General features: G+C 48.6%; 1 protein-coding gene across 13 annotated transcripts in view; it reads right to left on the minus strand.

Moving 5' to 3' along the window:
* mrvi1 (murine retrovirus integration site 1 homolog) overlaps positions 1–14,059 on the minus strand; it is a 239,359-nt gene that overhangs the window by 51,268 nt on the left and 174,032 nt on the right. For 10 of the 13 annotated variants that reach the window (XM_052028841.1, XM_052028840.1, XM_052028834.1 and 7 more), the window contains 5 exons: positions 13,301–13,398; positions 8,947–8,997; positions 8,288–8,854; positions 1,969–2,047; positions 735–852 (listed from right to left, as the gene is read on the minus strand). In XM_052028841.1, coding sequence (XP_051884801.1) covers positions 735–852; positions 1,969–2,047; positions 8,288–8,854; positions 8,947–8,997; positions 13,301–13,398 — 913 coding nt within the window. The remainder of the gene's footprint in view (positions 1–734; positions 853–1,968; positions 2,048–8,287; positions 8,855–8,946; positions 8,998–13,300; positions 13,399–14,059) is intronic. The other 3 variants (XM_052028837.1, XM_052028843.1, XM_052028842.1) reach the window with 3 other exon arrangements.

The following is a 14,059-nucleotide window of genomic DNA, read 5'->3' on the forward strand; positions in this document are numbered from 1 at the left end:
ACTGAGTTCAAGAGTCAGGAAGTTATGTTGCAGCTTTATAAAACTCTAGTTAGGCTGCATCTGGAGTATTGCATTCATTTCTGGTCGCCCCATTGTAGGAAGGATGTGGAGGCTTTGGAGAGGGTGCAGAAGAGGTTCCCCAGGATGCTGCCTGGATTAGAGGGTATGAGCTATGAGGAGAGGTTGGACAAACTTGGGTTGTTTTCTCTGGAGTGGTGGAGGCTGAGGGGAGACCTGATAGAGGTTTATAAGATTATGAGAGGCATAGACAGAGTAGACAACTGGCATCTTTTTCCTAGGGTCAAAATGTCTAATACTAGAGGACATGCATTTAAGGTGAGAGAAGGTAAGTTCAAAGGAGATGTGCGGGGCAAGTTTTTTTTTACACAGAGAGCGGTGGGTGCCTGGAATGTGCTGCCAGGGGTGGGGGTGGAGGCAGGTACGATACGGGCATTTAAGAGGCTCTGAGATAGGCACATGGATGTGCAGAGAATGGAGGGGCATGGACATCGTATAGGCAGAAGGGATTAGTTTAGTTAGGCATTTAATTACTAGTTTAATTCATACAGCACAACATGGTGGGCCAAATGGCCTGTTCCCGTGCTGTACCTCTCCATGTTGAATGTTCTATTTCTAGAGTGAGGACTAGAGGGAGAGACAGACAGAGGCAGGGACAGAGAGGTAGAGCTGTGACAGACACAAGTGGCTGTTACCCAGAAGATATAACCTCTTACCCTATGGGCAGTGACCTCTGCACCTTCAACTTCCGCAGCAGAGAGTCCGGAATGCTTGGTGTGATGTCGGAGCTGCCATTACTGCCATCGGCTGCAGGGCACGGGATGGGAGACGGACCTTAAAAACAATGCAGGAACAACATCTGTCAACTGCAGACCTGCTGGGCTGGGAACTGGAAAGGGTACAGGACTTACCCAGCGCGATTGCAGCTAGTGAATGCTCACTGTCTCTGAAACTGCGGAGGTGTTAAACTGCTTCCAGCCACAGGTTTAGCAATACATTATACAGTGCAGGGAGGCTCGGCTCATTAGACCGAGCTCATCCTCCGCTTCTCACAGCTTCAGTACAGGCTAGAGCACTCACATCAACAGCGGTAATTACATTTGCACAGGGCAAAGATATTAAAAATATTTAATTCACTGCAGCTCACATCCCTCGTGATGAGAGGTGCCTCCCACACACACAGAGCAATGTTTTCCATTAGTGGGGGAGCTCAAACACAGCACTGGAGCGACTCAAACCTACAGCCCATCAAAATACAGTTCCCAATGTCCCACACACACACACACACACACACACACACACACACACACACATCAGAGACAACACAGACACAGACACTGGAGACAACACACAGACATCAGCGATGACACACACACACACACACATCTGAGACAAGACACAGACACTGGAGACAACACACATACACACACACACACACACACACACATCAAAGACAATGCATACACACACATACACGTGCTTGCACACATCGGTGACAACACACAACCACACACACCCCCAACCTCCCCCCCCCCACACACACACACATTGAGACAACATATATCCAAGACAACACACACCTATGCATCAGAGACAACACACACACACCTCCCTTCCCCCATACACACACCATCCCCCACACACATACACCAGAGACAACACACTCACACATGCTTGCGCGCACACACACACATGCTTACACACACATGCTTGCACACACACACAAACAGATGCAACTGCCCTAACATACATTCATTCAGTAACCCCACATCACATCCCTGTGCACACATAAACACATGCACGTGTACTTGAATACACACATGGACAGACAGACAGACACACACGCACATGGACAGACAGACAGACACACACACATATATGGACAGACACACACACACATGGACAGACACACTCACACACAGGGACACACACACACACTCAGCCTCTTACCTCTATCCTGTTCGTTTATTTCACTGAGGTCAGGTAATCTCTGTCCTGCCAGGTTTTGGTTCCGCATCAGTTTATTCTCCTGGTTAAACAGAAACAATGCTTTTACCTGTCTCACCCGGGAGAGTCGGGGGGCGGGGCTGCTCCTGGGACACGGGATTATTTTGGCTTCATTTCAATGATGCAGAGAGATTCTCAGCCAAGCAAAATGGCTATTGCAGGACTAGACTAAAATGCTGGATCTATTGGTTGATAACTCCCCTACAGATATTGTTGGAAAAAATCCTTAGAATGACCATAAAGACAGCTGTATATATCACACCTAGGTATAAGCTGCCTTTGAGGTGTTTAAGCTTCAGCCAAGTAGTACTTGGGCCGATTCAGCCAGATTCCTGCTTTGAATCTGTACAGTGACAACATCTGATTACACTGATGTTTGGGGTTTAACACAGGCTGCTTTTTACACATCAATTTTTGATACTAATTAGAACGCACCCCAAATGCAACTTATGGAGCAAAAGGGTGCAGAAAATTTGCCAAAGATAATTTGGTATTCAATGGCATCATGAACATTTCAGAATCCACAGTGTAAAATCCTGCCACCAGGTGCGTGGGATCAGCTCGAGGCAGACTGCATAACTTCACTCCATCTACTCTTGGCTTCCCATAATTGTGTGGCATTGAGGAAAGTCCCCTGGGGACCTGCTCCACACACCGAGAGCCCAGCTGAGCAAACCTCGCTCTCAGCAAGCCACAATCTAAATCACATGCACTCTAACGAGGTTAAACGTCCCAGCCTGACACACAGGGGTCATTGTTACCTGGAAGATCTGAGAGCAACTGGGAGGTAGCAGGGAGGAGGAGAGGGGTAAATGAGTGAGAAAGGGGAAATTTGGAGGGAGAAGAGAACAATGAGAGGGGGAGAGTGACAGGAGACCAGAGGAGAGAGAGCAACTTCAGTCCAGCACATAACTTGAGGGGAACTCAGTGAGTGATCAGAGTCTAAAATTGGATCTTGTGTACAACCTGTGTATTAAAGCATTATTACCTGTGTTACATCACCTTGGGATTGTCTCTCCCTTCTGATATCTATTTTTGCTCAAGAGTAGAGCAACACAGCACGGAAACAGGCCCTTTGGCCCAACTGGTCCATGCTGACCAAGACACCCATCCAAGCTAGTCCCATTTGCCCACATTTGGCCCATATTCCTGCATGTGCCAACCTCAGTTGTCAATGCTCAGGATTTGATATTGGTTTTGGTACTGGTTTATTATTAGCGTGACGCTATTACAGCGCCAGCGACCCGGGTTCAATTCCTGCCACTGTCTGTCAGGAGTTTGTATGTTCTCCCTGTGTGGGTGTGGGTTTCCTCCGGGTGCTTCGGTTTCCTCCCACATTCCAGAGACATATGGGTTAGGAAGTTGTGGGCATGCTATGTTGGTGCCGGAAGCGTGGAGACACTTGCGGGCTGCCCCCAGAACACTCTACGCAAAAGGTGCATTTCACTGTGTGTTTCGATGTACATGTGACTAGTAAAGCTATCTTATATCTCTTACACATGTACCGAGATACAGTGAAAAACTTTGTGTGTCTCCAGACAGATCATTCCGAATATGAGTACGTCGAGGTGGTGAAAAGGAAAACAGAATGCAGAACATAGTGTTACAGTTACAGAGAGAGTGCAGTGGAGGCAGACGAATACAGTGCGAGGGCCATGACAACGTACATTGGGAGATCAAGAGTTCTAACAGACCTGCACCCCAAGCTAAATGCTGCACTCCCTGCTCATCCCACACCTCACGGTGCAGGGTCATGGTCCGATGGGAGCCGGCCACAGGTGCAGGGGGCCCACACGCAGATCACGTGCCTCTTATTGTGTGCAGTTCTGGTCGCCCCATTACAGGATGGATGTGGAGGCTTTGGAGAGGGTGCAGAAGAGGTTCACCAAGATGCTGCCTGGATTAGAGGGCATGTGCTATAAGGAGAGGTTGGACAAACTTGGTTGTTTTCTCTGGAGCGGCAGAGGCTGAGGGGAGACCTGATAGAAGTTTATAAAATTATGAGAGACACAGATAGAGTAGACGGTCTTTTTCCCAGGGTGGAAATGTCTAATATTAGAGGGCATAACTTTAGGGTGAGAGGGGGAAAGTTTAAAGGCAAGTTTTTTTGACACAGAATGTGGTGGGTGCCTGGAATATGCCCCAGAGCTGGTGGTGGGAGAAGGCACAACAGTGGTGTTTAAAAGGCTGTCAGACAGACACATGAACATTCAGGGAACAGAGGGATATGGACCATGTGCAGGCAGATAGGTTTAGAAATTATTTGGCATCATGGTCAGCACAACATAGTGGGCTAAAGGGCCTGTTCCTGTGTTGTACTGTTCCAAGTTCTACATTTTACGTTTTATGTTCTATGTCTTGCATTTTATGTTCCATGTTTTATGTTCCACATGTTATGTTCAATGTTCTATATTTATTGATCTACATTTTATGTTTTAAGTTCTACGTTTTATGTTCTATTTTCTCGGTTCCTCTCGGGGGTTTCCTGCACTTCCACTGTATTACACAGCTGCTCTGTGACAGCTTTGAGAGGAGGTCTGACGTGCTCCCCAGCGATCGAGGCAGCATCTACCTAGACGCTCCCACTGCTCAACTCCTGCTTTACAGCATATTTTTGCCCAGCTCCTCGTTTTTCATGTGGGATCTGATTGGCTGTTGGCACTGTACACAGTGCATGCCTTGCACCAAAAGTGTGCAATTTCCAGGTGCAGACTCTCTATGGAAAGACTTCCATGTACAACGTTGAGTTACGTGGAGAACCAGCTCCAGAGGGGGTGACAGCTCTCTCTCTCTCTCTCTCTCTCTGTAAGCTATGGTAGATGAGGGGGAACTGCCAAGGTGACAGACCAAAAGGGCTAAGCATGACTGCTCTTTCAAAGAGCTAGCACAGCAAAGGGCCAAACAGCCTCCTTCTAGAATAATGGAATAGTTATGGCACAAAGTCCGCCATTCCACCCATGTCATCCACATAGAGCAACTCTGTCAGTCCCAGCCCCCTGCACTTACCCGTAGCTCTGCAAATCATTTCCTCTGGTCCATATCCAGTTCCTCTTTGAAGGTTCAGTGTGGTTCTGTGATTCTATATGTCAGGAGAGAGAGAGAGGGAGCAAGAGAGAGCGAGGGAGGGAGGGAGAGAGGGACAGAGTGTGAAAATGTGAAAGAGAGCAAAAGAGAGAGAGAGGGAGGGAGATGCTGCTGATACAAAAATGGAGAATTAGGTGAATAAATGAGGAACAGCATCTGTGAGATAGAGTGTGAGATGTGAGAGCATGGAGAAATGGGGAGGAAGGAGGGAGAGAGGGAATGAGAGAAGAATTGGGAGGAGACAGAGGGCGAAACAGAGGAGAGAAGAGGGGGGAGAAAGGGTGAAAGAGAGAGGTGAGATGGAGAGTGAGTGTGAGAGAGGGAGAGAAAAATTAAGACTGAAAATTTAGAGAGAGAATCAGACAAGGCGGGAGGGAGTTCAGAATGGGCACAGCAAGGGGACAAAAAGCAGAAGGTGGATCCAGGGAAGACGTAAACAGGAGAAGCAGATCATGATCTAAAATTTGTTGAACTCAGCCTTGAGTGTGGGAGGTTGTAACGTGCTCAGTCAGAAGATGAGGTGCTGTTCCTCAAGCACTGAGATTAGTTGGAAGAGCGTAGGAGGTCATGGACAGAGAGGTCAGCTGGGAGTGGCAGGGTTGTGGACTGATGCTTCATTTGTGGGGTGAGGGGACTGAGGGAGGGTGCAGGGACCGAGGGAGGGTGAGGGGACCGAGGGAGGGTGCGGGGACCGAGGGAGGGTGAGGGGACTGAGGGAGGGTGCGGGTTGGGAAGAGGTTGATGAGGAGCAAGTGTCAGTGTTGGGTGTGGGGTATGATGCCTGTCCCAACCCAGTGACCTACAACATGAAGCAATGAGATGCAGACTCTTTTCATCACGGCCCTACCCCAACTACTTCTGTGGAGAGGAATGAAAATGGATGTGGGGCACTCAGGTTAACCCCAGTGAATGGTTGTCAGGGAACTCCTCATTGTCGATGTGACCAAGACCCTCTCATCTACCACACAGTGATGAAGAGCTGGACTCCATTTACCAACGGAAGCAGGGGGATTCTCCACAAAGCTTGACCATTAACTGAGGCCAAAAAGTCTTAGTCGCCTGCAGTTGTTTCAGCATCTTTTCACTGACCACTTCTATCTTATGATTAGGAAAGAGTTTGATAGGGTAAGTCCAGGGAAGATGTGCTCACTTGTGGGTTAGACCAGAACTCAGGGCTACACACTTAAAACCAGTGGGGAATTCCAGAGAAACTCCATGGACACACGAAGACACCGAAGCATCAAAGCGTGAGGGACAGAGGAACAGAAAGTGATGGTGATGTGGTTTGGCAAGTTCAAAATGACTTAATGCAAGCAGAGCATGTTTCTGAGTTACAGAATCATAGGAAGTTAAGGCGATGGCAGTTCTGGCTGCCTTTCATGTGTGCACCCATGACTGAGCAACAGCCCTGCTTGTCCTTAGGAACTCTGTCAGTCTCACCTTCAAAGACCTCTCTCTTTTAAATTGTTATAAAATCAACTTTTACAACCACATTTACAATTAGAGCAATCTTGGTGAGTTAAGAAACACTATATCCAGAAGCCTTTTAGCAGAAAAGAATATCTTTACCCATTGAACGCAAGAAGTAGCAGCAGGAGGGGCATTTGGCCCTTGTACCTGGTTTGTCATTGAATAATACAGAACACAGAACAGTCCAGTGCAGGAACAGGCCCTTCGGCCCACAATATCTGTGCTGACCACAATGCCAAATTAAGCTAAATCTCTTCTGCCTGTACATGATCCACATCCCTCCACTCCCTGCGCATTCATGGTCTATCTAACAGCCTCCTTAAATGCCCCTATCGTATCTGCTTCCACCCCCACCCCTGGCAGTGAATTTCAGGCACCCACCGCTGTCTGTGTAAAACATTTGCCCTGAACATCTCCTTTAAACTTAACAAACTCACAGAGTGGTACATCATGGAAAAAAGGCCCTTCAGCCCATACATGTCGATGCCGACCAAGATGTACATTCATCCTAATCCCATTTCCCAGCACGTGGCCCATGTCCCTCTAAACTCTTGTTATCCACGTACCTGTCCACGTACTTCTTCAATGTACCTGCCTCACCCGCTCCCTCTGGCCGCTGGTTCCATATATCTCCTACCCCCGTGTAAAAACGTTGCCTCTCAGGTTCTTATTAAAACCTTCCACCTCTAACTTTAAAACAATGTCCTCTGATTTTCGATTCCCCACCCATGGAAAAGAGACCACTCACTCTATCTATGCCCCTCATGTCATGGCTGATCCTTTACCTCAGCACCTTCTCCCCGTATTCCTCCATTCCACTAGCACCTATAGATCTACCAATATCTGCCTTGAATACGCTCAGCAACAGAGTTTCTACAGCCCTCTGGGCAGAGAATTCCAGAGAGTCACCACCCCCTTGGTGAAGAACTTTCAGCTGTCCTGAACAGCCAGCCCCATATTTTGAGATGGGACCCCTGGTTGTCAATACCCGTTAGGAGAAATAACAACTGCACCAACCCGAAAATACCCTGGTGGTGCAATGTCTAGAAACTGGTTGGATCGAGAGAGGCAAGACTGTGAGCACTCAGATAGACTTCAGTCCCATTTGAAAGCCATACAGTATTTTCCCATTTTCACACAGCATGATTTGATATTATTATTTGTAATTAAATGTGAAAGCTGCCGGGAAGTTGCCAAGTAGAGAAGTGGTGGGAATGCAAACCTTTCTCTGGGGGAGCTGAGGGAAGCAGCACCATCACTGGAGGATGGCTGGAATTGCAGTGTGACTTGTTTACATAGGAAATTCCCATTGTAGATGTGGGCCCTGGAATTTATAACAGTAAAGGAAGTGTGGGGCCATTGTGAGGCAAGAACAAGACAGCAAGAAGAGTGACTTCTAGACATAAGTGATGACAGATGTACAATTTTAAGAATATAAGGGGTGCTTCTCAGTGAATGTTGAAATGTCAGTGTTTGTAATGTAGACGACAGCAGAGAAAGAAGCAAACCAAGAATTCAGTGATTCCCCCATTTCATTCTCAGCTGATCTTGATAACCCTGGAATGACGACCCTGTGCATCAGGGCAGCCTTGCAGCCTGAGACTTGCTTGCGTCATTCCCTCTTCAATGGCCCTTCCAGGGAAATGCTCAGACCACAACATGCACCTCCTTCCTGTGGGCAGAGACCCTCGATAAGGGGAGAAGTTACCTCTCGGAGTTTGGTGAGCTTCTGCAGCTTTGGTTGGACGGGCAGTTCCTTGCAATTGGAGGCTTTAAATTGACTGGTGTCAAGTACATTGAAGCCAAAGCTCTCGGCTGCCTGGACAGGGGGGCTTGGTGGTGCACTCAGCTCCCCATCCAGCTCCAAACATTCCCAGGAAATGGCTCGCAGAAGAGGTTGTGAGCTCAACGATTTGATTTCAGCTCTGCAGGGTGTTCTGAAGCGAGGGGCGGCTTGTTCGTTGCCTGTTTTTACAGCTCCTAAATCAGAAACCAAGGCCTGGGAGGGTCTTACTGGAAATGCCTTGCATTCTGGAGCTCTCAGCTTGGTAGGACCAGCCAAAGCACCTTCAGCCCCTTTGATATGTGTGATATGGTGGCTCTTGTCCAGAGGCTTGGACTCGCTACATGCACTGAGTTCCAGGGAGGCAGTGTCTCTCCGTTGGACTGATGCATCCACCACCTTGCCAGAAGGTGTGCTCTGCGAACCCATCGGTCCTGGAGACTTTCTGGTTTCGATAATCTTCCTGGCTGGAGATAACTTCCTGGTGTGTTTCTAATGCAATGGTTGTGGGGAAAAAAAAGCAGTCAGGGTTTGGCATTGCTTGTGAAGGCACAAAGAAATGATCCAATATCAACAGCACCAACCTCAGATTTTACTTGAGTCTCTTGTTCTCTTGTCCCAGGGACTTCCAAAAGCTAGAAGTGAATGACATTTCACGTAACCACAAGGCAAGATCACTGATGCTTGAACCAGAAATCTGATCATGTACACTTCAGAAGTTGTCTGCGTTCATGTTACCGTTAATTTTGAGTCCAAGCTCAAAATCTAATTAATATTATTCACAATTTACACCAAGGGTGAATGAGTTGCCTAATAGGGTTATTCTAACTTGCCAACCAAAAACATCACATTGTGGTAATTATTAACTTAAATTTTACTGATGCAATCCATGTGAACTTTCCACCGCCTTGACAGAGGAGATTAGGATTAAATTCTTCCTCACTGCTACTTCTTCCCTGGGTTGTTCTACACCAAGTTCCGAGGACTCTGTGGTTGTCTTTCTGTGAGCTTTATGCATCTGATGGGCTGCCACGGGAGCAGCCACACACACAACGGTGTCCAAAAGTGGGCATGCCACGTGTGCTCTGTGTGTGTGATCTGGGTTCACGGTTTGTAGCCCAGAGACGGCACACACCATGGATGCAGAAGCAGACCTCCACATCTCTTGGAAGGGTTGCCTTGTCAGTACCTGACGGAGACCTTCCCGAGGATGTCGAGGCAGTGCAGCTGGGCACAGGAACCCTGCCTGGATCTCCTAGCCCCTGACAACCAGTACCAACCAACACTGCCCGTTCAACCTGTTCCTCACCTGACTACCCCACCCGATCCCCTCCCACTTCTGCTGCTGACCCTCCCTGACCCTCCGATGCCCCGCATATAATGAATGGTGGCCCCCTCCCCAACTCCCGGCCCTCTCTCCCGTGACCCTGACATGCATGTGAAGGCCCATCCTGAGGCACACAGTGCCTTGGTCCTCTTGCGTTACATCGCCTGCCCCTGAACAACATACAGGTTGGCCAGTCTCACACACCAGGTCCCCTCCTCCATTCTAGGCTCCTCCAGCCGTCTGCTAATGCCATTCCCCACATTAAACTCCATCTGCCACCTTCCTGCCCACTTGTTTCGGCTGTCTATAACCCTTCTGTGTGCTTCTCACGGCTCACTCTCCTGCCCACCTTTGTACCATCTGCAGCCCTGGATATGTTCCACTCCGTCTGTGCATCACCAGTTCTGTTCCCCCGACACCTCATGCTAACCTCCAGAGATCTGTTCATTAACCAGCTCATACCTGCTACCAGCATCCAGCCCACTGTCCCCTGGGCACTGACTACTTTGCTACCTGACACCGGTGCTCAAGGAGACCGATGCTGGACTGGAGTTACACACAGGCCCAGATCAATGGCAGTGTTCCCTGCTTAAAGGAACATCAGTGAGCTGGCCAGGCTCCTGCCTGCTCTGCCACACACTGTACACACCAGGTGCAGTTATGGGCAAAATGTGGTCACCACATCTTTCCAGTGCAGCTCTTCCAACTGCAACGTAGCCCCTGACAGAAATAAGCTGCTGGAAGAGCTCAGTGGGTCAAGGAAGAGCTGCCTTGTTCTTCCAGCAGATTGTCTGTTGCTCCAGATTTTAGCATCAGCCGTCTCTTGTGTCTTCATTAAGCTCCGACAGCATATTTACTGAGGAGAGAATACAACCACACCGACCGTGAAGACCATGCAGTGTGTCCGAGTGCTGATGGGGAAAGTAAATACACCAGACGCTCGATCCTCGCTGTTAGTGAAAGCATTTTATTGTCCATTGAACCATTAATGCATGCAACATCAGTGGAAGTGAAGTGCAGTCAGCCAACGCGGTGAACTGTGCGGTGTGGGTCAGCAGTGCAGTGTGAGGAGACATTAGTTCTGCCACAGGTGCGATCTTAAGAGCAACAGCAGAGTTAAGATAAGGGAGCTTTGCCGCACTGATGATTGCTGGAGATTGACACCTGCCTCCTTCTCAGCAATTGCTTCCTGCGGTGAGACTGGGTGTACAAGCAGCAGTGGGTTAAAAAACAAAGCGACTTCAAGTCATCGAGTTTCAGAGAGTAATACAGCACGGAAACAGGACCTTCAAAGTAACCTGACAGGTTACATTGTGGTCTGGGACGGCAATTCGAGTGCACAGGAACGTAAGAAGCTGCAGAGAGCAGTGAACTCAGCCCAATACATCACGAGCACATCCCTGCCCACCATCGGGAGTATCTACAGGAGGCGCTGCCTCAAGAAGGTGACACCCATCATCCAAGATCCCCACCATCCGGGCCATGCCGTCTTCTCACAGCTCCCATCGAGCAGGAGGTACAGAAGCCTGAAGTCCCCACACCACCAGGTTCAGGAACAGCTACTTCCCTTCAACCATTCGGTTCTTGAACCAATCTGCACAACCCTAATCACTGCCTCAGTGCAGCAACACTGGGACCACTGTGATCACTTTGCACTAAATGGACTAACTTGTTCTAATTGTGTTCTTTCTTGTATAGTTGTGTATAATTTATGTTTAATTTATGTTTTTCTTGTGAATGTTGTGTCTCTGATGCTCTGTGCCTGTGATGCTGCTGCAAGTAAGTTTTTCATTGTATCTGTGCACACATGGACTTGTGAACATGACAATAAACTTGACTATGAACTTCAGTCCAACATGTCCATGCCCACCAAGATGCCCATCCAAGCTAGTGCCACCTGCCTGCATTTGGCCCTTATCCCGCTAAACCTTTCCTGTCAATTCTTCCACAGACTCTTTCCCCACTGAGAGAGGGCAAAGCCGCCCCACAACACGTGCACCGACAGCCATTCCCCATCCTGATCCACGCCACTGCCATCACATCCAACGGCTTCCCCGACTGGTGCACCCCTCTCTCTGTGAGCTTGTTGTTTGCAAGGAGGGGTGATGAAGGGGAGCGCTGTGGGGAATGGGAAGGTTTGGTGTCAGTGAAATTTCCATTTGCTTTCAACCCTTCTGTCACCAAAGGATAGAAACATCAGAGTTAGTAACGGCTCAAGACTAATTAAACGTAATTAATAGATAGATAATAACTAGAGGAGTTAAATTGCTCACTGGAGGACGGAGTGGTTGGCTCAATGTGCACGGTTATTGATTTCCCATACAATCTGTCACAGGGGAGAGCAAGCAGGAATGTGACGGTGGACAATAAGTGGAGCTCTAAATGAAGACCCACTTCTTTTCATCATCCCTACATCCCAAACTGCCACACATCCAATTAAGTACATTCCCTGTAGTCACTCCTACAGGGAATACGGCAGCAAATTTTACACAGCAAGCTCCCACGATCAGCAATTTGATAACTAACTGGATACACTGTAAGGAAGAGTATGACAGAACCAGATAGGGTTCTCCAACTATCAATAATTCCTTTAATTGAGCCTGCCTTTTTATGCAATTACTTGAATTTAATTTTCCCAGTTGCTGTAATGACATTCAAACTCCTGCCTCTGGATCAATAGCCCAGAGTTCTGGATGCTGGTCCAGTAACTTCACCACATTTGTAAAGCCCCTGAAGGTGCCCTTGATGTACAATAATGTACAAGATGGTTGACTGACATCAGGACGTGGTGTGTCATTTGTTCAATAGGCCAGGGCTCTGCATTCCAATCCAATAAGTTAACCACTACTTATCCAAATGTTCACAACGATGCGTCTGTGGCTTTTACCTCCCTTCACACAGACAAGATGGTCAACATTTTTTCCATCCAAACCATCACATTCACTTGGGCCTGCACTGGAGTGTCAGCCTAGATTTTTATGTTCAGGTCTTTGGACTGGAGTTCAACCTCCAACCTTCTAATTCTGAGGCAAGTGTGCTACACCACTGACCTGAGAGAACAAGGCAGGAATGTACTGTCCTATCTAACCCAGTCCCATCAGTTACCTTGTTGTTCTCACCATGGGATCCTGCTTCCACAGGGCTTTACCACATGGAATATTCCCAGTTGTTCTAAGACAGTGGGAATCACAGTGTGCCCTGCCCTACCTGATGGAAGTTAACCGACCCTTCTGCCGCCTTCCACAGATCAACAGGGAAACCTAACACTAGATCTGTATTCCATCCAAGAATCGTAGAGTCATACAGCACAGAAACAGGCCCTTCGGCCTAACTCGTTCATGCCAACCGAGGTGCCCACCAAAGCTAGTCCCGTTTGCCCGCCACTAGTCGTGGGCCTCCGGTCCGAGAAACAACCTTCCGCCATCACTCTCTGCTTCCTCCCATCGAGCCAATAATGAATCCAGTTAGAGAGGTCTCCCTGGATCCCTTGTGACCTATCCTTCAGAACGAGCAGGACCTTGTCAGAGGGCAGCATGGGTAGGCTATGAGATGTTAGTCATTGCCAGGGAGAGCCCAGTGCCACACCTCAGGGGGCTCGGGGGACCTTTTACCTTCATTTCCTTGTCCCTGATTGGCGATGGAGGGGCGTCCTCCCCAGCCTGAAGTGAAGGCACGGCCATCGTCCTGACTGCTGGCACGTCTGGCTCTGCTGGTACAACCAGGAAAGTGTTTACATTGGCAGTCTGTCCCCTCACATCCCCTTTCGGGAGGTAGTGAAGAACAAACAAAAGACTTGCATTTTTCTAGTGCCTTAGGACATCCCAAAATGCTTTACACCCACTTAGGTACTTTCTGAAGTGTGATGTCGGAAATATGGCAGACAAGTACTGCACAGCAAGCTCCCACAAAGAACAATATGAAATTGTCCAAGTCACCTGCTGGAGTTAATTGAGGGGAAAAAAACGGATCAGGACTCTGGGGAGAATTCCTTGCTTGTCTGGAAAATGTATCAGGGGATGTTTTATCTCTGCCGCAGGAAGCAGAACTGCCTCATCCAACAGTGCATCTCTGCCCCAACACTGCAGGGTCAGCCTCCGCTCCTCTGTTCAAGGCGCTGGGGTGGGATTTGAACCCACAACCTTTGAACTCAGAGGTGAGAGTGCTGGCCACTGAGCTATAGGAGGAGCATCTCACTCAGGAAACAGGGCAAGCAGCTGAGGGGTCACCAGTGTTCACAGAGGAGAGAACTACATAAGTTTGGGCACAATTGAATTTCCATTTTGGAATAGCCCAGCGAACTGGGGAAACTTCAGTGGGTACACCCAGTGCCCAGTACAGTCGTAAAGCACACACCACCAGACAGTCCTCCC

Source organism: Pristis pectinata, chromosome 14, assembly GCF_009764475.1.
Source record: "Pristis pectinata isolate sPriPec2 chromosome 14, sPriPec2.1.pri, whole genome shotgun sequence".
Taxonomy (NCBI): domain Eukaryota; kingdom Metazoa; phylum Chordata; class Chondrichthyes; order Rhinopristiformes; family Pristidae; genus Pristis; species Pristis pectinata.